The 27,701-nt window shown below is 44.7% G+C and overlaps 3 protein-coding genes across 4 annotated transcripts in view; 2 read left to right on the plus strand and 1 right to left on the minus strand.

Annotated features, from left to right (window-relative positions):
- Positions 1-1,378: 1,378 nt before the first annotated feature.
- On the plus strand, positions 1,379-15,655 carry LOC129711248 (procathepsin L-like). The gene is made up of 8 exons (XM_055658770.1): positions 1,379-1,521; positions 3,109-3,275; positions 4,173-4,289; positions 4,936-5,103; positions 7,240-7,464; positions 9,574-9,742; positions 13,792-13,897; positions 15,389-15,655. The coding sequence occupies exons 2-8, from the start codon at positions 3,153-3,155 to the stop codon at positions 15,486-15,488; spliced, it is 1,008 nt and encodes a 335-aa protein (XP_055514745.1). The 5' UTR covers positions 1,379-1,521; positions 3,109-3,152; the 3' UTR covers positions 15,489-15,655.
- A 75-nt stretch (positions 15,656-15,730) lies between these two features.
- LOC129711242 (elongation factor 2) overlaps positions 15,731-27,701 on the plus strand; it is a 523,480-nt gene continuing 511,509 nt past the window's right edge. Inside the window, exon 1 of one of the 2 annotated variants that reach the window (XM_055658760.1) lies at positions 15,731-15,740. In XM_055658760.1, the coding sequence (XP_055514735.1) occupies positions 15,735-15,740 (6 nt within the window). In that variant the 5' untranslated portion in view covers positions 15,731-15,734. The remainder of the gene's footprint in view (positions 15,741-27,701) is intronic. The other variant, XM_055658759.1, reaches the window with a different exon arrangement.
- LOC129711250 (interleukin-27 subunit beta-like) lies at positions 15,764-27,636 on the minus strand. Its single transcript, XM_055658775.1, has 7 exons — positions 27,547-27,636; positions 25,628-25,724; positions 24,658-24,894; positions 21,155-21,272; positions 20,074-20,243; positions 18,923-19,086; positions 15,764-16,902 (listed from the first exon to the last, which is right to left on the minus strand). Exons 2-7 carry the CDS (start codon positions 25,707-25,709, stop codon positions 16,750-16,752), a joined length of 924 nt encoding a protein of 307 aa, XP_055514750.1. The 5' UTR covers positions 25,710-25,724; positions 27,547-27,636; the 3' UTR covers positions 15,764-16,749.

Raw genomic sequence — 27,701 nt, forward strand, 5'->3', positions numbered from 1 at the left:
GACCCGTCTTAAAAGCAGCGTCTGTGAGGTACTTTGGCCCATCAACAGCAGCCGATCGTCTAGGAATAATCTCAAGGCCTAGAGAAGGTATGAAGAATGGTTACTGGGATGCTACAAGAGATGTGGGAGTTTAGCTATCTGGAGACCGGAAACATTGGAAAAGATGGGATTATTCCTTATAAAGAAAGTTGAGGGTGATTTATTAGGATTTCTCAAATCCATGAAGGGGTTTGTAGAATAAATTATCAACTCTAAGCGATAAACTATTTCTGCTGGCATTAAGATTGGTAACCAGAAAGCTGGACATGAGATAATACCTCAAGGAGCACAGAGAGGAAACAGGAAGAAATTCCCAGCACACCGCAGTGATCTAGAACGCAGGCCCAGGAAATGTTTGACTCAGATTCAATAGCAAACATTAGAAGAAAAGATGATATTAATTTGAAAGGGTCATTTACCAGGCCTCTGGAGAATGGCCAAATGAATGAAATGATTTGGTGAGGTCAATCAAGGAGCCAATGCAGGGATGATCAGTTGAATGGGCTCTTTCCATGTCTTGTTGATTCTGTTTTTACCATGCGGTAATAATGGTGCCACAGCATTTAAATGTAATCTCCAGATTACAATCATTTAATGTGTATATAGGTTACTGTGCATATAGTCATTTAATGTGTATATAGGTTACAGTGAAGGGTAGAAACTGAAACTAGTTTTTTTTACTGAGTGATAATGATGTAGTTCTGCAGTGAAGATGCAATATGAGCTCTGATAAAAACACACACGCACGCACGCACACGCACACACACACATGTTAGAAACATAGAAACATAGAAAATAGGTGCAGGAGTAGGCCATTCGGCCCTTCGAGCCTGCACCGCCATTCAATATGATCATGGCTGATCATCCAACTCAGTATCCCGTACCTGCCTTCTCTCCATACCCTGTGATCCCCTTAGCCACATCTAACTCCCTCTTAAATATAGCCAATGAACTGGCCTCGACTACCCCCTGCGGCAGAGAGTTCCAGAGAGAACATGGAGAACATGGATAGGTGATGTTTTGGGTCGAGTCTGAAGACGGATTCCAATCCAAAATGTCACATATCCATCTTCTCCAGAGAAGCTGCCTGACCCACTGAGTTACTCCAGCACTTTGTGTCCTTTTTTTTTGTAAACCAGCATCTGCAGCTCCTTTCATCTACATGAGCTCTGTTATACCTTGGTGGCTTTGTAGCCTTGGGCCTGATGAGATTACCCGCCCCATTCAATGGTTTTGCAAACTTCTCCAACCCATGTTTTGGGAGACTTGTCTATCAATATGATTACAGATGATTGACGGCCTCCTGAATATCGGGTCATCTCAGTTTGGGGAAGAAAACCAATCATAGTTACTGCCTGCCTTAAGGCACACGTAAACAAACTATTTGAAGCATTTTCACATGTTCACTTTACAGGAATAAAAACCCTGGCTGACAGCCAGGTGAGCACAGATACTCAGCAGCACCGTATCTGGGCAAGCGAGGTGAGTTTGGAATCATTTTCCTTTATACTTATTGTTTTTTGACGTATTTTGTATAAACTGTGCACGTCATCGGCGTGTGTTAAATTTTGTTTCATTCTGGGTTAATCATTCTCGTTTCAATCTTTAGCGTTAATCCTCCTCATTTTAATATCAGTGTTTAAGTGAAATTGTTCTCATTGTTAATTCCTTTATTCTGACACTCGAACAGACTGGCTTCCCAAGCCAATACATGCTGTACAATAGTCAGATTGGGCAGGGGATGCTCAGTCATGCAGACTAGGGTTAGTTTGGGAGGTGGTAGGTTGTACAGCCTTTAGCGCCAGTTTCTGTGCACTGCCAGCGTGTGCACTCATGGGTCCCTATGCCATCCTGAATGCTCCTTCTATATTTTGAGTCATCCTTGGCCAAGAATTTCCAGGAGTGAGTGGGGATAGAAAAACAAGTACATTTTCTCAAGATGACTTTGAGATAACCTTGAATCTGTTCCCCTGTCCACCTAGTATCTCTTGCAGAGGTCGGAAAGAGTGTCCGTGCCTGCATTAGTAGTCGGGTGTCAGACATGTGAACAATGTGATCTACTCATAGGAGTCAACTGAATGTAATTGTGGCCTCAATGTCGGTGATGTTAGCTGGGAGAGCTCACTGACAATGGTAGCTTATCCTGCCAGTGGATTTGGAGGATCTTGTGAAGGCAGCGATTGTCGACCTTCTTCTGTGTCTCGAGGTGCCTTGGTTGTCCATGTCACAGAAAGGTATAGGAGGGCAGGGCCTCGTAGACTATATATTTGGTGGTGGGACCGAGGTTCTCAATCATCAAGCACTCCTTCCTTCAGAGAGCTAAAGGCTGTGTTGGTGCAGCACTGAATGCAATAATCCATTTCATTGACAATGTCAGTCCGCGCAGAAAGATGGCTCCCCAGAGTGTGGGGAACAGTCTCTCTTTCTCACCCCAGCCACACTACCAGTGCCAGTTGCATCCAATTACCAGGAGAACTGGCCATGATCAAAGGATTGACGAGGAATCACTATTGGGGAGGCGAAAATCATTGGAGCTATTATTGTGCTATATCTATGGATTAAATAAAAATTATCAAATAAATGTTTAGAGCGCTTCTGCTGATATAGCAGAGCTGCTAATAAGTGATGATGTGAGGCTGCGGGCTGTACACGGTGTATTTGGTTAAAAAAAAGAAAATCAAAGTTTGAGTTTCTATCCTTCAATCTAGTGATTATATTTAAGTGGTGTAGTAGTAATAAAACTCTGATTATTAATAACCTATTTTCTGTTATTTGCACTTTATCAATTTATTTATTCATGTGTGTATATATTTATATTATGGTATATGGGTACACTTATCTGTTCTGTAGTAAATGCCTACTATGTTCTGTGTGCTGAAGCAAAGCAAGAATTTCATTGTCCTATACAGGGACACATGACGATAAACTCACTTGAACTTGAACTAACACCGTAGAATGGTACAAAGAGAAAGAACCAAGTAATTAAGGAGCAGAACTGATGGAGACACTGCAACAGTGTAAAACAACTGTTGCACTCCTTTCGTATACCTCTTTATCCTTTCGTTTCAGAGCCATCACGAGGCGTTATTTGATCAGGCTTCAGATACTTCAGGATGAGGCCTTACCTGCTCATAGCCTATGTCCTGATGGTTGTCTCTGCTTCCACAACCACCCCGAGCCCGAATGAAGAATGGGAAGCCTGGAAGACCATGTACGGGAAGACATACAGTAGTAAGGTAAGATAATGGAAAATAAATTCCAGTGGGAAAGATCTAACCAGAAGATTTCCAATAATGCAGCACTTCACTTATCCACCTATCGTTGCGCTTACATCGCCAGAACTTGCATTTATATCGCAACTTTCATGCCCCAGGATATTCCAATGCATTCTACAAATTAAAACCTCTTACACTTGCAGAGCTAAGGGAGGCCATATTCATCCAGGTCTGGAGAATGATCCCTTGATGAAGAAGGACATTGAAAATGCTTTTGGCTCCTTACGGCAGTAGTTGAATTTGCTCAAGCCAATAACTTTAGTTTATCCAAAGGCTTCCCATCCATATGGCCATGAGAGTTTAATATGTGTGTGGAATGTCTCAGGATTTGTCCTGTCTCAACCATTCCTCAGTGCCTCTGAGGTGAAGCTTCACGTCCCAATCAATAACTAGAGCACACACTCCAGAGAGTTTCACCCCAGTAGGTCTGTATTGTCGTAGCTGTTCATTAAGTTTCAATCCAAGTTTGTCATCTCAGGAGCATATAAAGAGGGGGCTCTCCTTTGCTAACATTTATCCTTCAACCAATACTCTTGTAACACTCTGAAGAAGGGTCTCAACCTGAAAGGCCACCCATTCCTTCACTCCAGAGATGCTGCCTGTCCCTCTGAGCTACGCCAGCTACTTGTGTCAATCTTGTCATTGGGTTTGATGCTGTCGGTTGGACATCTCTTTGGGAAAGTTGGCCACAACTTCCCAACTTCCCAACTGTACAGCAATGCAACATTCAAAAGAACTTCATTGACACTTGGGAGCATTTTAAGGACACAATCAACATCATGAAAATATTTACTTTGCATGCACCTGCCATTCATTATGCAAACTTCCTCCAGTAATTTATCACTGTTCTGTGTTCAGAAAGTAGAGTCTCTCAGGCAAAAAATATGGCTCAACAACAAGAAGAAAATCCAGGACCACAATGACAAGCAAGAAAATTCAACTTTCACAATGGTCATGAATAGTTTCGGTGATTTGGTGAGTGAAATATATCAGCCTCTCGGTTATGGTACTGGGCTAATGGTTGAGGGATGTAAGTTTAACTCTTCTATGATTAATTAATTAAATGGGATTTCATGAAAATTGGTAATTGAACAATTAGCCTAGAAACGTACAAAATCACCAGGAACGGTTTTTTAAAGAAGAAACTTGATGCCACAATCCTGGTCTGGGCTATATATTAATCTATCAGATTATATATTGTTGCTTCTTAATGGTTTCAGAGCAATTAATGGTGGGCGATGAATGCAGGGCACTGTTCAGGTCCTGACAAATGATACGTTTGTTGTAACTGAATCACATAATCATATAGCACGGAAACATACCCTTTGGCCCATTGAGTTCATGCTAACCACCTATTTACACTAATCCCATTTTATTTTTCCCACAAACCCATCAACTCCAACCAGATTCTCCCTCTCAGTGGCCGATTTACCTGCCAACCTGCTCGTCTTTGGGTTGTGTGAGGAACACCCGGACGAAACTCACACGGTCACAGGAAGAACGTGCAAACTCTGCACGTACAGCACTGGGTCGTGATTGAGCCCAGGTCAATGGAACTGTGTTGTACTGCAGCAAAATAGAAAAGCATTAACCAAGTGTGTCCTTGTTTCTCTCTCTTCAGACGGAAAAGGAGTTTGCAGAATCATCGCACACTTATCCCAGTCAAGCGATGCCAGTGAATAACCAAACCGGAGAGGCACAAGTGAGGACAAAGTCACGGAATGCCGGTCGCCTCCCATTGAGTGTGGACTGGCGCAAGGCTGGCTACGTTACCCAACCAAAGTACCAGGTACCAACTTTACACCTGCCATTGTTTCACATTCAGTGAGGGCTTGTCAGCCAACAATGCTCAGTCCCTGGTTACACAAAAAAGCTGGAGAAACTCAGCGGGTGCAGCAGCATTTATGGAGCGAAGGAAATAGGCAATGTTTCGGGCCGAAACCCAAGGGTTTCGGCCCGAAACGTTGCCTATTTCCTTCGCTCCATAGATGCTGCTGCACCCGCTGAGTTTCTCCAGCTTTTTTGTGTAACCTTCGATTCTCCAGCATCTGCAGTTCCTTCTTAAACAATGCTCTGTCCCTGTCCTCTTGAGTAGGAGGGAACTCTTCCAATTCACTGGGCAACATTACACCCATAATCAAAGCCACCAGAGTACATCAGAACTGCCCCCTCCATCGACTCCTTTAAGTCTAGACTTAAAACGTATTTCTACTCACAAGCGTTTGTTGAGGTCCTCTGAGGGAGCGCTGTATGTATGTATGTATGTATTTATGTATGTATTGTTAGATCTATGTACCACTGTATGTAGCATGTTAGTACCTGCACGGATGTAAAGCACTTTGGTCAATGAGAGTTGTTTTTAAATGTGCTATAGAAATAAAATTTGACTTGACTTGACTTGACAGCAGTGGTTCAGTAATCTGATTGCTGTTTATGAGAAATCGGTATTGGTTTAATATTGTCATGTTGTACCGAAACAATGTAAAACCTTGTGAGTGCAGCTTCCCTCTACACTTATATATTTCACTCGAGAATATTGACAACAGGTGGTCAGCAAGTAATAGTCACGATGTGCCATTTGCAGTGTTGGGTGCAATTCTTGGAATTCCTGACTCAGCATAATTGTGGGAATGCCTTCATTAGTCAGACCACACTGCCATCTCACTTCCGCATTAAACTTCAAATGCCCATTTCACCAGTCTGATAAAATCTACTCTGTCTTCTTCACCTCTTTTGTATCATCCACCACTTTAAAAAAGTGTAGTTTGCACCTTCAAAGCTTGTTCATTAACATAGATTAAAACAAAAGATCAAACACTGATCCATGGAGAGGAACACCCTTATTCACTTTCCTCCAGTTCAAACGTCAACCATTCATCATGACCCTCTGTTATCTGTTGATGAGGCAACTTCATACCCATGCTACAATGAACAGATAGAGTAGACAGTCGGAACCTTTTTACCAGCGTGGAAATGTCAAAGACTAAAGGGCACAGCTTTAAGTCAGAAGGTGAAAAGTTTAGAGGAGCTGTGCCTGAAATGCACTGCCAGAGTGTTGTGGATGCAGATATGATAGTGGTGTTTAATAGGTTTTAAGATAGGCACATGAATATACAGTAAATAGTATACCTGTACACCTGCAAGCAGAGGAGATTAGTATAACTTGGCATAATGTTCGGCACGGACCATTATTCCTTTACTGCACAGTTCTTTATTCTGTCACTATCCTTTTTATAGCATGTTCCAACTTCCACTGATGCCAACTTATGGAAAGATTATGGAAGTCCATGTACACTACATCCATTGCATTACCTTCATCAGTTATCTCTGTCACTACATCAAAAAAATCATCCAATTTGCTCACAGGAATTTTCCCTGAAGAAATCCTTGCAGGTTAACCCGCTTGGGTGAGGTTTTCCCAACACTCATCCAGGACAAGATTAAAATCACTGACCTGTAGTTGCAGGCTAATTTTTATTCTAATTGTTTAGTACAAGAGAGCAACCTTCCCCACTGTCCAGTCCTCTGGCATCTACCCCGAGTCCTCTAGAGGTTCACATTGTATCTATTCTTCTCTTATCAACCTAACCGCTTCTTCCTCATGTATAGGAAGGAACTGAAGGTGCTGGTTTACACCGAAGATAGACACAAAATGCTGGAGTAACTCAGCGGGGCAGGCAGCATATCCGGATAGAAGGAATGGGTGACGTTTCGAGTTGAGACCCTTCTACAGGCTAACTGAGTCACCCATTCCTTCGACCCAGAGATGCTGCCTGCCCCCCTTCTTCCTTATTTTGGCTTGGGATGGATGCAGTGTGTAAAATGTCCGACAGGGCTTCCAGCTATCAGTTCTCTTGAAGCTTGTGACTCCCCACTGTGTTTCAGCAGGACTCTAGAGCTACAGTGTTCACTTCTTCCCCACCAGGGTCAATGTGGCAGCTGCTGGGCCTTCAGCACGACTGGTGTGCTCGAGGGGCAGCTCTTTAAGAAGACAGGCAAGCTGATCCACTTGAGTGAGCAGAACCTGGTCGACTGCGCAAAGCATGGCGGAGCCTTCGGTTGCAGTGGTGGCTGGCCTTTGAATGCCTTTAAATACATCAAGAAGAACGGTGGAATCGAAGCTTCATCAACCTACCCCTACACGGCCAAAGTATGTCTGCATTCCCAATTCATACATTGGCATTCACTGCATAAAGGGCCTACTATTGTGCTGCATGAGTCTATAACAACAACTCGTTTTAAATACAGGTAGTTCTGCTATAACGCTCCAGTTGCATTCTCAAGAAACCTCGTGTTAAAGGAAACTGCGATTAAAAAAAATTAGAGGATAAGAGGTTAGATGCAGAGAGCTTCAGATTCACAATAACAAGGTCATTTCTTCCATAGGATTTTCAGTCTTTTTAATAGCTATAAGTTTATTCTTGTTGCTGCAAGCTAAAATATTCAATGCTGTTTGTTACATTGTTTAATAGAGTATTGTTGAACAGGTGACGTTGAAAGCAATTGCTGGTTAATTTCTACGGCTGCCTGTGTTATAGAGTCATGGAAATAAGCCCTTCGGCCCAACTTGCCTATGCCGACCAAGATGCCCCATGCACACTGGTCCCACATTCCAGCATTTGACATACTCTTCTAAACCTTTACTTTGTTCTCTAGAGGCAATTGTGTCTTATTACTGCAGAGACAATAGACAATAGACAATAGGTGCAGGAGGAGACCAACTTTCCACTCATCTACCCACCAGAGGCAGTGTCTAAAATTAGACAATAGACAATAGATGCAAGTGTAGGCCATTCGGCCCTTCGAGCCAGCACCGCCATTCAATGTGATCATGGCTGATCATCTCCAATCAGTTCCCCGTTCCTGCCTTGTCCCCATATCCCCTGACTCCGCTATTTTTAAGAGCCCTATCTAGCTCTCTCTTGAAAGCATCCAGAGAACCTGCCTCCACTGCCCTCTGAGGCAGAGAATTCCACAGAGAGGATACATGGAGTTTTTTTTTCCCCCAAGATAAAAACAAGACAGTTTTTGTTTGATGTCAATTTTTGAAATAACTTTTAGGTGGTTCTGTAGTTCCCAATAGAAATTGTATTACAACCAATTCAGCCTGTGAATACAAAATATATTTCTAATTTATCATCAGTCTGAAGAAGGGTCCCAACCCTAAAAATTACCTATTCCTTCGCTCCATAGATGCTGCCTCACCCGCTGATTTATCAATCTCATTTTATACAATTTCACGATTACAAAAACATACATTGTAGCAGAACTACCTGATTTAGTCTGAAAAAGGGTTTCGGCCCGAAACGTTGCCTATTTCCTTCGCTCCATAGATGCTGCTGCACCCGCTGAGTTTCTCCAGCTTTTTTGTGTACCTGATTCAGATGTTGATGATGTGTTTAACAAGTCCAGGGAATGAATAGTGTTCAATTGTTTATCTGCTATCCATTGTATTGTACACCCAACTGGAATAAATATATAATCGATTAAACACGCAAGCGTTAACTGCTTGCATATTTAAGGAACATGATCAGATCTATGTGCAGACATATGTGCTGCCGACAATAACTTACAGCCACAGTCACATGGGGAAATATGACAGGCAGGGCAGGATACCAACTATCTGCTTGAGTGGGGTGAGCGTAATTTTCAGTTATGCCAGAGCTAGGGTTGCTACCCCTTTGCTGGGGGTGCTGGGTTGTGGCATCCCATGCAATACTTAATGGGACTCCCTCTATCAGCTCAGGGATTAACCGTGTTAAGCAGCCACCTGCATGGAAGCAGAGGGAAGTGACCATCTCAGGGAGAAGGTTGGGGGTATTTCAGGGATCCAGAGTCAATCCCCTCCTCACAGCCACTGGTGGCAATTTCTCCTCCGATTGTCATCCCTTCACCCAACAGTACAGGAGCAGATTGGCATTGGTGTCTGTGGGAGCTTGCTGGCTACAACTGGCTGCTGTGTTTTCCACATCGCAGCAGGCCAGCTCTTCAAAAGTTAGCCCAGTAGGTGTAAATAAGAGATCACATAGTGCAGTGAGATTCCCAAGAGCTGCTTAGCATAACCTGACAGGGAAGTTCAGTCTTAGGTTGAGTTTCATAACCACAGATAGTACCTCCAACACTCTAGCATGTGGAATTTGCCTGCCTGGCACTCACGACCCCATAACTGAGTACAAGTGTATCTCTGAGCCGCATGCACCCAACACAAGGGCCGGTCATTCGATGTCGGTAAATTCCCACCTGTCTCTCTTTCACACAGGACAATGCATCTTGCAAATACTCAGAATCGAAGAGTGTGACTTCCATCAAAGAATACAAGTTACTTCCCTATGGTGACGAAGAGGAGCTGACCAGAGCAGTGGCCGAGGTTGGGCCCATAGCGGTGGTGATTGATGCAGACTTGAAATCCTGGCAGTTCTACAACGCAGGTGAGGAGGAACACTCTGAACAACACCCAACTCAAGCCTTCACATTGCAAAGCCCCAGTCGGGTTTTACCAGTTTGCAGGAATGTAGCATGTTGGGCTGTGGCAGCGGTGGGGAGAATACTTGACCAAATGACCATTCTATGATCCCGTCAGGGAGGCCTTGGCTGATGCAGGCGGTGGAGGCAGCGGTTCCTTCGAGCCGCAAGGCAGAACGAGTGACCCCTCACAGCAGCGAGCTGTTAACCAGGTGATGGTGGTCAGCCCAGCACTCTGCAATCAGCAACAGCAAAGACCACAGAAGAGTAGGAGACATTACACGAGGGAAGACACAAAGCGCTGGAGTAACTCAGCGGGTCAGGCAGCATCTCTGCAGAACATGGATAGGTGATGTTTCAATTAGTTTGTAGTGGGGAGGGGGGGTGAAAGAAAGCTGGAAGAAAGGAGGGGGGGGGGGGGGGGGGGGGGGGGGGGAGAGTGGTTTGAGGCAGAAAAAACCCTGGCAAGTGATAGGTGGATATAGGTGATGGGGGGGGTTGATTGGTAGATGGTGGGACAGGCCTGAAATGAAGAGAGAAAAAAGTGAGATAAGAATAGGTGAGAATTGTGAAGCAAGAGGAAGGAATATGTGGAAGGGGATGTGGAGGGGGAGGGGGCAGGGACAGGGGAAGGGAGAAAATGGGCGTGAATCCAGGTGGAGCACAGGGAAGAGAGGAGGGAGTGGAGGAAGGGAAGGATTTTCTTTTAGGTTAGTTACCTAAAATTGGAATAAATAATGTTCAGACCATGAGGTAGTGTGGTGCTATTCTTCTAGTTTGCATGTGGCCTCGCTCCGACCTTGCTCAGGCAAAGGAGGAGGCCCAGGGCAGATAGATCAGTTTGGGGATGGGAAAGGGAGTGGTTACTAACTGGGGATTCCTTGGGTGAATCCCAGGAATGTGACCACAAACCCCCAGACAGTGGCGGCACGGTGGCGCAGCTGTAGAGTTGCTGCCTTACAGCACTTGCAGCACCGGAGACCCGGGTTCGATCCTTGACTACGAGAGCTCTCTGTACAAAGTTTGTACGTTCTCCCCGTGACCGCGTGGGTTTTCTCTGAGATCTTCAGTTTTCTCCCACACTGCCAAGGCGTACAGGTTTGTAGGTTCATTGACATAAATATAAAATTGTCCCTAGTGCGTGTAGTGTTACTGTGCAGGTATCATTGGTTAGTGAGGACTCGATGGGCCGAAGGGCATGTTTCCGCTCTGTATCTCCAAACTAAACTAAACTAAACATTCAGGGAATGGGGGTTTTCCCCTCCTCCACCATAAATGAGGCTCGCACCAGGGTCTCTTCCATACCCCGCAACACTGCTCTCTCTCCCCATCCCCGCACTCACAACAAGGGCCGAGTCCCCCTAGTCCTCACCTTTCACCCCACCAGCCGTCACATACAAAAAGTAATCCTCCGTCAGTTTCGCCACCTCCAACGTGACCCCACTACTCGCCACATCTTCCCATCTCCCCCCATATCTGCCTTCCGCAAAGACCGCTCCCTCCATAACTCCCTTGTTTCTGTAGTGGGCTTTCCCTTGCAAAAGAGATGTCCCTTACCTGTGTTCAAGGGGTTCCAGGTGGGGGTTTACCTGCATCTCTTCCAACCTCATCTATTGGGTCCGCTGCTCTAGATGTCAGCAGATCTATATCGGTGAGACCAAGCGGAGGTTGGGCGATCGTTTCGCCGAACACCTCCGCTCGGTCCGCAATAACCAAGCTGACCTCCCGGTGGCTCAGCACTTCAACTCCCCCTCCCACTCCGCCTCCGACCTCTCTGTCCTGGGTCTCCTCCATGGCCACAGCGAGCAGCACCGGAAATTGGAGGAACAGCACCTCATATTCCGTTTGGGGAGTCTGCACCCCGGGGGCATGAACTTCGAATTCTCCCAATTTTGTTAGTCCTTGCTGTCTCCTCCCCTTCCTCAGCCCCCCTGCTGTCTCCTCCCATCCCCCAGCCTTCTGGCTACTCCTCCTTTGTCCTTTCTTGTCCCCGCCCAACCCCGCCCCCGATCAGTCTGAAGGGGTTTCGGCCCGGTTGCCCATGCTCCATAGAGTGGCTGCACCCGCTGAGTTTTCTCCAGCTTTTTTGGTAACTAAACTAAACAGCTGTGTGGGGGCAAGCGACTGACGTCACAACGGCCTCTGCAGTCTGTCTGTTTTTTTTTGTTTTTTTTGGTCGTTGAGGGTATAGTTTGTAGTGGGCTTTTAAAAGTGTCTGTGTGGGGGGTGGGTGGGGGGAACATTTAAATCTCTTCCTTGCACGGAGACCCGACCTTTTCTCTGTCGGGTCTCCGTTGTCGTTGGGGCCTGGCGCCATGGAGTGGCCTCCAACCGGAACGACCTGGGGGCTCAAGTCATGGAGCCTGCGGAGCTGCGGACCTACCATCGTGGAGATGGCCAGCTTCGGAGCGTGGAGAGTTCGGAGCATGAAGAGCTGCGGTGGCGCGCGGCTGTGACCCGACTCCGGTGGATGGTAACACCGGGAGCTCGCGGGTCCCCAGTGGGAGACCGCTTGGCAACGGCGACTTCTCCCGCTCGAATTGCGGGGTTGAGAGTGACCTGGAGCAGGGCCTTATATCGCCCGGCGCGGCTTTAAATGGCCGCAGACTTGCTAGCGCCCGCCGGGGCCTCCAACATCAAGATCCGGGGCACGGCCTTACATCGCCCGGCGTGGCTTTAAATGGCCGTGGGACTTGCTAGCACCCGCCGGGGGCTTTGACTTTGACATCGGGAGAAGAATGGAGAGCAGGGGAGAGACAAGACTTTGCCTTTCATCACAGTGAGGAGGAGATTCACTGTGATGGATGTGTGTGTAAATTGTGTTGGTGTGTGTCTTGGTTCTTTTCTTGTATGGCTGCAGAAACCAAATTCAAATGACAAATAAATGGCATTGTATTGTATTGTTGAATGTAAGCAAGGCAGGCAAGAAAGAGCAAGGAATGGTTGGGAATGTAAAGTAAGATAGATGCCAGATGAGAACGGATTTACTTTCCTGATGTTCAGTTCCATTCTCATCTTTAAGAATTCCCCCTTGTATTCTGAGGAGCAGAAGGGGAGACTTTGACCAGGATCTCACGCACTTTGATCTCTGACTTGGATTCTACCTATGTAATGCGGCACTCTGTCTCCCTCTCTGATTCTTCCAGTTTGTGTAGGAAAGAACTGCAGATGCTGGTTTAAATCAAAGTTAGACACAAAATGCTGGAGTAACTTAGCGGGACAGGCAGCATCTCTGGAGAGAAGGAATGGGTGACGTTTCGGGTCGAGACCCTTCTTCCAGTTTGGTATTTTTGGAAATCAGATTAATTTGTGTTCCGCTTCTGAACCCAATTCACTTGTAATTTGATCGCAGCACCAAGCCCAGAGGAACTGCTGCTCATTGCCCCACCGGGACAATGGTACCAAGTGTGTAGCACATGTTTTACGATGAAAACCTTCCTCCATTCATCCTAAGCAAGCAACAAACTGCCCAAGGAACTCAGCATCAATAGAGGCAAAGGGATAGTTGACACTTCAGGTCGAGATTCTGCAATCAACCTTTGGGACAAAAGTGGCATGATCAAATTTTCAGAAGCAAAAGAATAGGAAGCTGGGAATATGAGACGGCTATTCTGTCCATTGCTGCTGTCCCACTATTCATGATCTGTATCTAACTTCCCACTTTGATCACATAACCCTTATTATAATTGCTAAACTGGTAAAGCTTTTAACTGTCATACGCCTACTATCTCCATCATGTAACTTACCAACAACCTCCATCCCACATCTGCCCAATACCTCCATCACCTTTACATCCCTGGTCCCCGCTCCACCATCCCAATTCTAATGACCTTCAATCTGAAGCATGAACACTTTTTCTCCTTCTACTGCCTGACTTGCTAACTGGTGCCAGTTGTTTTCTCTAAATACTTGAAAGACCAAGCTAGAATACCTCTTCATCTGAATTTACAACATTACAAGGCTTTGTGGGCGGAGTTCACGTTTGCTTCCTTCTAACAATATGTTTCATTTGCAGGTGTACATTTCGATAGCAATTGCAGATCAAACTCCTTTAACCATGCTGTCCTGGTCGTGGGCTATGGTTCTACAAATGGAACCGATTACTACATTGTTAAAAACAGGTAGGTTAAATGCCCGGTAAAATCGAATAGCTCTCTGGAGATTTCTTTGGCAAAGCAGAGGGATATTCCCAGGGGCTGTACGAGAACATTCTCAGGCAAAAACTGTCTGGAAACGATCAAAGAAAGCGCAATTAGAATGCCAAAGCTCCAGTCTATTTGGAGATTCTCTCTATTGTCCAAGTCAATAATTATCTCTTCAACTGTCATTACTAAAATGCATGGTAGCTACATACAGCACTGTGGGAGGCCACTAGTGGGCTGCGGTGCGGGACCAGGCTTCCCGTGTGACGGGGACCCAATGGGTCACACTTGGTCTAATCATTACTAAAATGCATGGTAGCTACATACGGCACTGTGGGAGGCCATTAGCACTGAATGAAAGCAAGCACATAAAGCAGAAGAGATACTTGAAAATAAAATGGCAACCAGTTCTTCCGTGCCCATCCCAGCAATCAGGAGGAGGAATTATGAAGTTGTTCACAGATTATAACAGCAATCATCTCTAGCTATTACTACACACACAGCACGTGCAGAGAGGAGATAACCAAGTGCCAATTATGAAGAGAGCGTGTACCAAAGTCACTTGCTCCTCCCAAGTATCGCTCCTCCGTGTAAGTGTTTCTCCCAATCTTCACTTACCACCCATTACTCATTACTCGATTTCAAAATGATTTTGACAAAGAATCATTCCAAACTGATTCCCTCATCTCCGGCAATCCTCTCAGGCAGTCTGAAGTTATGTCACATTGTGACCGAGTGCTGTTCAGATAATGAGGCAGTCAAAACTCAAGGATGGAATTATCTTATTAACTTGGGCAAACCTCCAGAACATTTACTCTCAAACTTAAAGATCCTTTCACTCCTATCACCACACATATTAAAAGTTAAGGCAAGAACAGAAGAGACATTATCAGATGCATATAATCATCCATATTTCTGTTTTTTTTACTTTTAAAAGTAATTTCCTGGGCAATTTTTTACTATTTGTGTTCAAAATATTGTTATAAGGTCGTTACTCAAGAAAACAAAAGAAAAATCCTGTCCAAATCAACAGCAATTATATAGTATATGCATTCGAAGTTAGACACAACATTGCTGGAGTAACTCAGCGGGACAGGCAGCATCTCTGGAGAGAATGAATGGGTGACTTTTTTGGGTCGAGACCTTTCTTCAGACTGATGTATATCAGTCCTGTACATCAGTACACTGTACTGATGTACATGAGTTGTACTTCAGACAGACATCACATAGTATATACATTCTGTTGACTCCCCCATCTCCACACCTCTGCCCAACTGAATCTGCACGATGTTCAGAGGAAGTGCTCAGCTCTGCAGATCGCCCAGCCATGAAACAGGGTTCTATCTGGGGTAATACACAGGGTCTCAGCCTCTCCCCCTCCCCTGACCACCACCCCGAGGGTCCACGGTGGCGAAGTTGCTCTCCTTTCTTTCCATTTGCTCCATCTTACTGATTATGTTCTTATTGCAGCTGGGGACAGAGATGGGGCCAGTCCGGCTACATCCTGATGTCCCGGGGAAGGAACAACCACTGTGGAATCGCAAGCTATCCCATATTTGCTCTGATCTAAGTGCCCATGTTTCCGGAGATTCAAACGTAACAGCTGTGGCAACTTTTAATTCAGCTTTTATTATAGATTGTGATTGTGATTGATCTACTTTCATTGCACAAAATCGTAGTCGTTTAGTCACAAGAATGTGCTTTTAATCAATAAAACTTCCGAAGGCTGTCAAACTATCTTGCCTGTGCAGTTATTTACATTGCAAACCAGCCGAACTGACAAAGAGAGTAAGGTTTATTTTCAGCAGCAGAGTACATGGGGAAGGAATTAGTAAAACGAGGAAATATCTATGGTTACACAAAAAAGCTGGAGAAACTCAGCGGGTGCAGCAGCATCTATGGAGCGAAGGAAATAGGCAACGTTTCGGGCCGCAACCCTTCTTCAGACCTTCTTCAGGAAATATCTATTGTGGGGCAGGACCAAATAACTTTAAAATGGCTATTATGCTTCTTTGTATTAAATGTTGCTCACAGCAGGCTGCTGGGGTATGATTAGCACGCCAGAATGCATTAATAGAAAGGGAAAAAACGGAACCAAGAGTTGCATTCTATAATGGACCATGGGGGGTGGGGGGGGGGGGGGGGGGATGGTCTCTGTCGGTGCCAATTGTCTCCTATAACATAGATAGGTGACATTTTGGGTTAAGACTTCTTCAGACTCAGTCTGGGACTAGGCCCTGAATCCATGTGAGTTGATGGCAAGCCTGCTGGTGGCTGCAATAGTGGGAAGAATTGGTGAAGTCAATGGTCGTGACCCGCAGGCTGCCGGAGTGCATGTGAGATGGCACATGTGGCCTGGAAGTGGCCGAGGACACTGTGTGGGCTGGCAGTTGCAGTAGTGGGTCCAGCCTGAAGTGATCGGGGAGGCAATGTGGGTCGGGGGTGGTGTTGCCAGCCATCAGTAGGTCCGTCCACTGTAACTAAAATCAGTTTTAAAGAGGTCAGTTGAAACAAGGGTTTACTGTATCATGGATTGGAAGGACAGGGAGGAGAGTGCACCAATCTTCACAATGACGCCCCCTACCTGTGATTTTATGGAACAAACGAGGATTTAATTCACAAACATGGCACTGCTGCCCACAGCATTATACCTCAACATTTTAAGAAGCTTTTGATTCACAAAGAAGAGATGTTCTAAATTGCGGACACTGTGCCTCGATAGGAACTCTTTAGATAAACGCTCCAAGTCTACACATCTACTCCTTCAGACTGTAGATGCTAGTAAAACTAAGTTACCAGCAGGAAGATGCATAGATTCAGAGGGGCCAGTGTCACTCCTTGGACCACAGGCGTGCAGAGATGGTCGGGCTCCACTCACTGGGTTGGCCATTGTCAACAAAATCCTTTGCTGCCACTTGTACAAAGTACACTGCTCTGGATCGCAGACCACTCAGAGTGTAGTTGGTGAGATTGTTGATCTCAATCTGTGGGACATAAAAGGAAGAATTAATCCAAAGTCCAAAGGCAATGTGGACACCAAGAAATAGGATATTGCTCGACGGTTTTAGTGTGGTTTAGTTTATTGTCGCTTGTACAGTGAAAAGATTTTGTTGCCAGCTAACCAGTCAGTAGAAAGTCAAAACATGATTACAATCGAGCCATTTACGGTGTATAGAAACATGATAAGGCAATAAGGTTTAGTGCAAGGTAAAGCCAGCAAAGTTGTATCAAAGTTGTATCAAGGATAGTCTGAGTGTCACTAATGAGGTAGATAGTAGTTCAGCACTGCTCTCTGATTGTTCTAGGATGATCGGTTGCCTGATAACAGATGGGAAGAAACGGTCCCTGAATCTGGAGGTGTGTGTTTTCACACTTCTATACTTTGCCTGATGGGAGAGGGGAGAAGAGGGAGTGGACAGGGAACATTCACTCTTGTTTATGCTGCTGGCCTCACTGAGGTAGCATGAGGTCAATGAGGCATTGAGTCAATAGAAGGAAGCAGGGTCTCAAACCCAAAACGTCACATATTCCTTTTCTCCAGAGATTGGACCTGTCCTGCTGAGTTATTCCAGCACTTTGTGTCTATCTTCAAGAGATGGGAGGTTGATTTGTGTCTGAAGTTTAAGTCTGAAGAAGGGCCCTGACCCGAAACGTCACCTATCCATGTTCTCCAGAGATGCTGCCTGGCCCACTAAGTTAATCCAGCACTTTGTGTCTTTTTATGTACACCAGTTCTACATCTGTAATTAACAGCTGATACAAAAGGGCATGGAGAAAGGTGATAGTTTGTACAATCATACGAGGTAAAGGTAGAATGGATAGAGTATTATGCTAAGTGGAATGGATAGAGTATTATGCAAAGTAGAAATGTCAGGTACTAGAAAGCATTAGTTTAAGGTGCAAGGGGAAAGTTTAAAGAAGATGTGTAAAATAGGTTTGTTTTAATGCAGTGGTTGGTTGGTGCCTGCTGCTCGAGCAGGGTGGGAGAGGAAGTGGTGGAAGCAAACACGATTATATTACTTAAGGGGCATTTAGCAGGCCACAAGAACATGCGGGGAATGGAAGAATTTGGAACATATGCGGGCAGTTGAAATAAGTTTAATTTGGCAATGTGATCGGGACAAGCATTGTGGGCCAAAGAGCCTGTTCCTGTGCAGTGCTCTAGGTGTAGGAAGGAACTGCAGATGCTGGTTTAAACCGAAGTTAGACACAAAAAGCTGGAGTAATTCCGTGGGAAATGTAGCATCTCTGGAGAGAAGGAATGGGTGATGTTTCAGGTCGAGACCCTTCTTCTTCAGGCTCTGAAGAAGGGTCTTGACCCGAAACGTCACCCATTCCTTCTCTCCAGAGATGCTGCCTGTGTCACTGACTTACTCCAGCTTTTTGTGTCTTTCTTCAGCACTGTTCTATGTTCTATATTTTATGAGACCATTCCCACACTATGTCGAGGGCCCACCGCAGATCGATGTGTGAAACCTAATCATTGTGGTATCCAAAAGTCAAAAGGAGTCAAGAACGGGTGGGGGTGATACTAATTAGACTGGCAGAGGGAGGTGGAAGCCTGGCGCAACAGTTAAAACTGATCCCTTGAGGTCGGGAACTGTGCAGGTCAAGTATCAGAGGGAAACCAAGTCAAGCAACTGTTGGTGAATGGGGTTGGGTCTATGCCTGTGGCTGGTGCAGTTGGATGAAATAGTCACTGATAACCTGCATGGTGTCCTCCAACTGCGCTTTGCTCAATCCTCTTCTTGCTCTATCCTACACACGATGGCCAATTTACTGAGGCCAATTAACCTACAAATCCGCACGTTGAGATGTGGGAGGAAACGGGTGCACCCGGAATAAATCCACATGGTCACAAAGAGAATGTGCAAACTCCACATAGACAGTACCCGACGTCAGGATCAAACCTAGAACTCTGTCGCTGTCAGGCAGTAGCTCGACTACTGCACTACTGTGCCACCCTGACATCCCTCTAAAGATGACAGAAAACATTGCTTTTACCATTCTGGGTCTGTTGGATCCTGCTTGCCAGTATCTTATGATATATTTCAGTGTGAATAGCTGTGGATTGGGCCAGGTTGCAGGAGGCTTCCATTGGAGCAGCAGCTTCTTACGTTGGTTGGGTACTGGAGAAAGGCTGACATCAGCCGGCGGGTCCGGTTTAACTGGAGGAGAGAGACACATTTAGGATTCTTGACAAAAGCCATGTCCTTCGATTTATACCCTGCTAAATGTAAATAAATCTTTTCTTCAGAGTGTCAACTGACTGGTTTATGTACATTGGCTTACGTAGCAATTTGTGGCTTTTTTACATACACACAAAACATGGATGTTACCGGCCATGCTGGAGGCCCTGACTGCTCTCCCTAATCAACATAAATGTCTCTAATGCAAGCATGAAACTTTCCAACCAGCTGGGGAATCCTGATATCCCAGGAGTGAATTATGTCCCACCCATCATATCACATTTTCTCATATTGCCTTTCGACACAAGAGCCATTCAACCCATCAGGTCTATGCTGGCTCTCAGAGGTGCCGCATCAGTCCTCTTCAAACAGTTGTTTCCCTGTAACTGATTTTCTCTCACATGTACACCAACTTTCCACTCATCTACCCACCAGAGGCAGTGTCTAAAATTAGACAATAGACAATAGATGCAAGTGTAGGCCATTCAGCCCTTCGAGCCAGCACCGCCATTCAATGTGATCATGGCTGATCATCTCCAATCAGTTCCCCGGTCCTGCCTTCTCCCCATATCCCCTGACTCCGCTATTTTTAAGAGCCCTATCTAGCTCTCTCTTGAAAGCATCCAGAGAACCTGCCTCCACCGCCCTCTGAGGCAGAGAACTCCACAGACTCACCACTCTCTGTGAGAAAAAGTGTTTCCTCGTCTCCGTTCTAAATGGCTTACTTCTTATTCTTAAACTGTGGCCCCTGGTTCTGGACTCCCCCAATATCGGGAACATGTTTCCTGCCTCTAGCGTGTCCAAGCCCTTAACAATCTTATATGTTTCAAAATTAATCATGTGGTATCGTTTCCCAAAACTGGAACAATAGATTTTTAACACATATGTGTTTGCTTGCGAAACTTGTGCCACATGGGTCAATATCTATATGTTTTGACACTGGAATAGATTGACTCTGCCACGTACTTATCTTCTCCACAATGAATTCTTTAATGGTGGATCGGGATCCCAGGGGGTTTGTTGCTGTCACTATCACCTTGTAGGGAATCTTCGAAAATAGTTTGATGTCCTTTATTGTACAGTTGCCCCGCAGCGGCCCGGCACTCGAGCAGGTTTTAACAACTTCTGTTCCATAACTTTCAGAAATATGGGAATGTTATTGTGCAAAATAGAACGAGAGAGAATGTTTAATTGTCATATGCGTCAGGAAACTTACAATTAAATTCTTACTTACTGTGGCGTTACAGGCACATTATTGTGACAACAGACAACACACACACACACACACACACACACACACACACACACACACACACACACACACACACACACACACACACACACACACACACACACACACACACAAACTAACACACACACATACACAAACACACACACACACACACACACACCTAACACACACCTAACACACACACACACACAAACTAACACACACACACACAACTAACACACATAAACAACTAACACACACACACATGATCTTGAATAATGACCTACCATCAGAGTTCGGCCATTGGACACTGTGCTCTGATTGGACTCACGATCACTTCCCTGGAGGTATTCCCAGCATCCTTTACAGCATCCTGTTTTTCCCGTGTTCCAACAATTCCCTCCATAAATAAGTTTCCCTTTCACCTCCCTCCTGCCAAGGACAGTTCTAAATTGATCATCCAGAAATGACCAGGTGGAGTGGATGTGGAGATCATGCTTCCAGTAGTGGGAAAGACCAGAGGGCACAACCTCAGAATAAAAGGACAAACCTTTGGAATGGAGCTGAGGAGTGAAGGCCAAGTCATTGGGTATTTTTAAAGTGAAGATTGATACGTTCTTGGTTAGTAATTGGTTAGGTCACAGGAGGAGGCAGGGCAATGGGGTTGAGAAGAAAAAATAGATAAGCCATGTTTGAATGCAGAGTAGACTCGATGGGCCGAATGGCCTAATTTTGCCCCTATGTCTTAATGGGCTAATTCTACCCCCATCTCTCACACACAAACAGATGTTCCCTGATTTGTTGTAAATCTATCACCTGTATGTGGTGTTAATCTCAGTGGGGAGGTTGGTCGGCTTCTCCAGATTCCAGGTGCAGACCACGTTCAATGGGTATCTGACTGACCAACAGCTGAGTTGGGGTTTTCCTGGGACATCTGCAAATAAGAATGAGGAAAATTGAGACGAGGAATGGTAGTGACCCAAATCCATCTCTGTGATCAGTAATTCAGAATCAGTGGTAGTACTGTAAACAGATTCAGAATCAGTAACAGATTGTAGGACCTTCTCCATTCACATAGGTTTAATTTACAACTTTTTATGGCAAACCGTCGACTCTTTAGGATATTGTCCTCAAAGTATGAAGGCACCATTCACTGTGACGTGCCTCTCTTTGCTTGCACTGTACAAAATAGCCATGGTGTATTTCACCCAGCTTGTTCCCTAGATCCACCGCTGTGACTATCTGAGATCATCCTACTGAAGTCTGAGGTCATCCGGCTCGGCCCCTCGGACTCCATAAAAACGATAGCAGGCAGCCTTGGAAGCCTTACCCCATTACTCAAACCTCACGTCAAAAACCTTGGTGTGATATTTGACTCCGCATTGAAATTTGACAAACAAGTCAATGCCGTGGTAAAAGCTAGCTTCTTCCAGCTTCGGATGATAGCTAAAATAAAATGGTTCCTCCAATTTGACGACCTCGAAAAGATCATCCACTCATTTATCTCCTCCCGCCTTGATTACCCCAACTCCCTTTACACTGGCATCAGCCAATCATCCTTGTCTGGCCTGCAATTGGTCCAAAACGAGACTCCTAACAGGCACCCGAAAAAGGGACCACATCACCCCGATTCTGGCCTCTCTCCGTTGGCTCCCAGTGCGGTTCAGAATCAATTTCAAGCTCCTCCTTTATGTATACAAAGCCCTTAACGGGCTTGCCCCAACCTACATCCAAAATCTGCTAACCCACCATACTACCTCCAGGTCCCTCAGGTCGGCCAACTTGGGGCTACTAACCATCCCGCGGTCTAGGCATAAGCTCAGGGGCGACCGCGCTTTTGCGGTTGCAGGACCTAGACTATGGAACAGCATCCCTGTTCCCATCAGAACTGCCCCCTCCATCGACTCTTTTAAGTCTAGACTTAAAACTCATTTCTACTCACAAGCCTTTCTTGAGGTCCTGTGAGGGAGCACTGTATGTATGTATTTATGTATGTATTGTTGATCTATGTACCACTGTATGGAGCACGTTAGTACCTGCACGGATGTAAAGCACTGGTCACCGAGAGTTGTTTTTAAATGTGCTATAGAAATAAAATTGACTTGACTTGACTATCGACCCTATCTATGCCCCTGATGATTTTATAAACCTCTGTAAATTCAATCCTCGGTCTCCTTTGTTCCAGCGAAAGCACTCAGCCCAGCCAACTCAAACACCCCTGTCCCAGCAACATGCTTGTGCGTTTTTCTACATGCTCTCCAGTTTAGTCACGTTGTGTCTATTGTGGGGCGACCAGAACTGCAGACAATATTCTAGGTAAGGTCTCACCCCCATCCTATACAGCTGTAACACGACAGTCCAACTTTTGTCTAGAAGGAACTGCACATGCTGATTTAAACCAAAGATAGACACAAAATGCTGTAGTAACTCAGTGGAACAGTCAGCATATCTGGAGAGAAGGAATGGGTGAAGTTTCGGGTTGAGACCCTTCTTCAGACCCTACTTTTCAACTTTTGTATTCAATCCCCTGTCTCATGACGGCAAATAATCTGTGTACATTCTTCATTACATTGTCTACCTGTGTCATCCCTTTCAGAGATCTGCTCTGTTCTGCAACACTCACCAGGCCCCAGTCATTTCCTACATATGTTCTGGCCCAATTTAATCTCCCAAAACACATCACTTTGCATTCGCCAGAGTTAAATTCCATCTGTCATTCCTTTGCTTGTTTTCCTAGTTGATCTAGAAACTGTTGTAACCCTAGACACCCTTCTTCACTGCCCAGCAAACCACCAATATGGTGCCTTCTGCAAACGTACATATTATCCTACTACCAACCTCCTGACTCCTTCCACAAAGGCAATTTTGTATCCAACTAGCTAATTCATCCTGGATCCCTTGTGATCTCACCTTCCAGACCAGTCTACCATGCAGGACCCTATCACAAGCCTTGCTGAAGTCCATGTAGACACCATCCACCACCCTGCCCTCATCAATCTGCTTTGTTACCTCCTCACAAAACTCAATCAAATTTATGAGACATGACTCCCACAAACGAAGTCCTGACTATACCTAATGAACCCTTTCGAAATGTCAATAAATCTTTTCCTCTTAATCTCCTCCAGCAATGTATTCACCAATGTTAGGTTCACCATCCTGTATTATTAAGGGTTTGGATATGAAAGAGGCAGGAAACATGTTCCCGATGTTGGGGGAGTCCAGAACCTGGGGCCACAATTTAAGAATAAGGTGTAAGCCATTTAGAACGGAGATGAGAAAATACTTTTTCACACGGAGAGTTGTGAGTCTGCGTAATTCTCTGCCTCAGATGGCGGTTCTCTGGATGCTTTCAAGCGAGAGTTAGATAGAGCTCTTAAAGATAGCGGAGTCAAGGGATATGGGGGGAAGTGTAAGGGTGAGCTTTACCAATTGACATTGTTGAGGTTGTGTAAATCGGTGAGCTATAAATTGAGGTGTACATTAAGATATATATTTTGAGTGGGTGTAAGTTGACTGTCAATGTTGCATATCCTGATGTTGTTGAAAGCGGTTCTCTCCATGTATATGAAGATGTCATAGAGCTATAGTTATATAGCATGAAAACAAGCCCTTCAGCCCAATTTGCCCAAGCTGACAAACATGCCCCATCTACACTTGTCCCATCGGCCTGCGTTTGGCCCATAACCTTCGAAACCTATCCTATCCATGAAACTGTCCAAAGTTGTTTTAAACAACGTGATAAAACCCGACTCAATTATCTCCTCTGGCAGCTTGTTCTATACACCCATCACCCTTTGTATTAAAAAGTTGTCCCTCAAGTTCCTATTAAATATTGCCCCCCTCACCTTAAAAGATTCTGTGCATCTACTCTATGTAATCCGCTTCTTACATCTCGATAAGATCATTCCTCATCCTCCAGTGCTCCTAGAAATAAAAATCCTAGCCTGTTTAACCTCCCCCTAGAACAGGCCCTCAAGTCCTGGAAACATCCTCATAAATCCTCTCTGTACCCTTTCCAGATGAACAATACCTTTCCTATAACAGAGTAACCAAAACTGAACACAATATGCCAAATGTGGCCTGAACAGTGTCTTGAGTAATTGTAACTTATCCTCCGTCCTGTTATACTCAATACTCTGATGAAAGTCAATGTGCCAAAAGCCTTCTTCACCACCCTATCTACCTGTGATGTCACTTTCTAAGAACTATGTATCTGCACTTCTAGATCCCTCTTCTCTACACACTCCCCAAAGTCCTAAGATATAGTGCATCTAAAAGAAGGACAGTTTGGCAAATGGTGTTCCACTGAATGTACTTACATCCCAGTAGCAAAAAGATTCTGCTGTAAGTGTTGCCTGTCTCCACGCTGTGGCAGCTGTACTCCCCTTCCTTGGATGGATGAGCACTGAAGATGGCGAGGTCGTTTCCAGTCAGATGAACCTCTGTGGTCTCATTGATCTGCGAGTTGTTCAGCCTCCACTCTGCCGCTTCACTGGCTGAGACGTTGCAACTCAGAGTGATGTTCCTCCCAATCTCCCCATAGTACGTGACAGCACCTTTAAATTCAACCAGGAAACACCACCAGCTTCAATGACAATCAATAATTAATGCATGTAAATCAAAAGTAAATCTGCATATAATGGAAATCTGAAATAAAAACAAAATCTGCTGAAACAAAAACAGGCCAGGCCACGTCTGTGGGAAGAGAGAAAGGATTAATGTTGTAGGTCGAAGATATGAAATTACATTCTTGCTATGTCGTCACAAAATGAGGAGGCTGATAGCGTTTGCATGGATGTAGGTAAAATGGGCATGGATCATTTTCTTTTCTTATTGAGTCTACATAAAGTATCAATCATTCATTCATCCATTCATTCATTCATTCATACATGCATTCATTCATTCATTCGAAAGGAACATAGAACATAGAATAGTACAGGACAGGAACAGGCCCTTCAGACCACAACATCCATGTTGAACCTAATGCCAAGTTATACTAACCTCCCCAGCCTGCATGAAATGCATATCTCTCCATTCCCTGCACATCTATGTGCCCATCTAAAAGCCTCTTACTATAAGATATCCAATCATCTTGTGTACAGACTGTCCAGTCTTCCTTTCTGGGAACAAGAACGGAAAATAATCTGCGACTACATTACCTACACCCATGCCGATGTTGAAAGTCCTCCTTGGTTCTCTACAGCATAGCAATAATGCACAAGCCATGAAGCATGCAACATTTCTGGTGTGCATGTTGGACGTATTAAACGGGTGCAGATAATTACTCACCAGCCATGATGTGTTGACCCTCTTTTGCACCACTGGTATTTAGCAGCACCATCACAGCACAAACGATGATGGGTAGCTCCATTTACAGCTTGGAGACCTATATGTGGATCAGCAGCCGAAAGATCCAAGTCACCAAATTAGCACAAGTAATACATTGTGGCAATCACCTGCACACCACTATTATGCTCTAGGGAGGTTGTAAGGTCGAGTATAGCCACTACTATAGTGAGGCGAATGGAACAAAGTTCCTCTGATCAGAGAGACCAGTGACAGAGTGTGGTACAAATGAATCGCATTGCCAGAGGCAGCTGAAAAACTGTTCTCAGTTCTAAAACCTAGTTGGCGTGGACGGATCTGGCCGAAGGTCCTGTATTTGTGCTGTATGACTCCATGAGCTGATCTTGCTGACATACACTGCCTCCTACTCTACCAGCTCCTCAGTTATAAAATCCTTGCCTTTATTTTCTGGATACAGCATCGTCTCACCCTCCCACCACAGTCTCTGTAGCCTGCTCCAGCCCCTCAAACCTTCAAGGTACATGCATCCTTGCCACTGTGGTTCTGTGCATTCCCAAGTGTAACCTCTCCACAACAGCAGACTTAACGCATTGACATTCCACAACTCAACCCCTCGATTTATTCACACACTCATATTAATGGTATTCCTTAAATTCTATCCCTTTATCCAAACCTTTGTAAATTTCCTCTGATATCCTCTTTTGCAGCTCAGTGTCAAATAATGGCACTTTGTTTCGGTATTGCAACTTGTGTGTTGTAAGGATGCTCTTAGCAAAACTGAATGGTATTAGTTAAGTTCTTAGTGAAAATGAGCAAACAGCATAAGCTGTCCTGACTTTCATATTGATGTCTGATGGCAGGGATGTTGGGGAGGAAATGTTACAATCACTTTTGTGGTATCCCGCTCTGATACATCTCTGAAGAGTAGTCAGGCTTCATTCGCCACCTAATTATTATTGGCAATGTTGGCAATGAAAGGCCAAATCAAACATTTCCTAGCAAGCACATTAAAGGGCCTGTCCCATTGTACGAGGTAATTCAAGAGTTCTCCCCTGATTCGAGCTTGTGTAATGTACGTAGCGGGTACGTAGGGGCTCGTACAAGTAAAAAGCAACAATTTTTTTCATCACGAGTATTTTTTTACTCGTGGACATTTTTCGCAGTGTTGATAAAACGTCACGAGTTTACCGGATTTCCCGAGTACCTACCGTTACTTGTACGAGCCGCTACGTGACATCCACGAGCTCCTGCGTACCCGCTACGTACATTGCACGAGCTCGAATCAGGGGAGAACTCTTGAATTACCTCGTACAGTGGGACAGTCCCTTAACTGCCAAGAAATTGTTAGTAATCTGGGAGGCTGTTTCTTCCTAAAAAAGATTTGTTGAATTGATTGTCTACCATTTTAGGTGCAGATAATTTACTACATTTACGTAGCCACATTGCACTGCCACAAGAGCTCACAATATTATTATTTATTGTCATGAGTGCAGAAATACTAGTATACAGCTGAGCACATTGTTAAACATATAGAAATACACTGAACATACCATATCCATTTGTACTGACTGGCTTAAGTAGTCTGAAGAATAAGCGCAGAGAAAACAATGTGCACCACTTGCTATAATCTGGAACAAGAAAAAATCCTTTCCAACTCACATCACTGCATCGTATCCCTGCACTAACTTCAATTCAACAAAACTCTCCAACATTTTCAGGGGAAGTAACACCTTCAATATTGCAGCTGCAAAGCTCAATTGTATTGAAATGTTTTAAACCATAAACTAGTCGGATCGCATTGTTTTACTTGTTCTTTAGAGTATACTTCATCTCCTCAATGCTTCAACTTCTTTTCAATGCTTAACTAATTGGAAAATTCAATTGCAAAAGCAAATACTTACTCTTTCAGGGAAAGGATTGGAAAAAGGAAAGTTTGCTGCAATTCTGCCCTTTATCCACTGTAAAAGGTTGAGTTCAAAATGCAGAATCAACCTAATTTTACTTGACAATTATTGACAAATTCCTAAGTAATTACAATGATTTTGTTTCCTTATTT

Source organism: Leucoraja erinacea, chromosome 29 (assembly GCF_028641065.1).
Source record: "Leucoraja erinacea ecotype New England chromosome 29, Leri_hhj_1, whole genome shotgun sequence".
In the NCBI taxonomy this organism is placed as follows: Eukaryota; Metazoa; Chordata; class Chondrichthyes; order Rajiformes; family Rajidae; genus Leucoraja; species Leucoraja erinaceus.

Coding starts and splice junctions, on each gene's coding strand:
- LOC129711248 (XM_055658770.1), top strand. CDS start 3,153: ATGAGGCCTTACCTGCTCATAGCCTATGTCCTGATGGTTGTCTCTGCT. Junction 9,743..13,791: donor CTGGCAGTTCTACAACGCAG/GTGAGGAGGAAC, acceptor TTTCATTTGCAG/GTGTACATTTCGATAGCAAT. Junction 13,898..15,388: donor TACTACATTGTTAAAAACAG/GTAGGTTAAATG, acceptor TTCTTATTGCAG/CTGGGGACAGAGATGGGGCC.
- LOC129711250 (XM_055658775.1), bottom strand. CDS start 25,709: ATGGAGCTACCCATCATCGTTTGTGCTGTGATGGTGCTGCTAAATACC. Junction 24,895..25,627: donor GGGTCAACACATCATGGCTG/GTGAGTAATTAT, acceptor TTGAATTTAAAG/GTGCTGTCACGTACTATGGG. Junction 20,244..21,154: donor GAGATTAACACCACATACAG/GTGATAGATTTA, acceptor TATTTCTGAAAG/TTATGGAACAGAAGTTGTTA.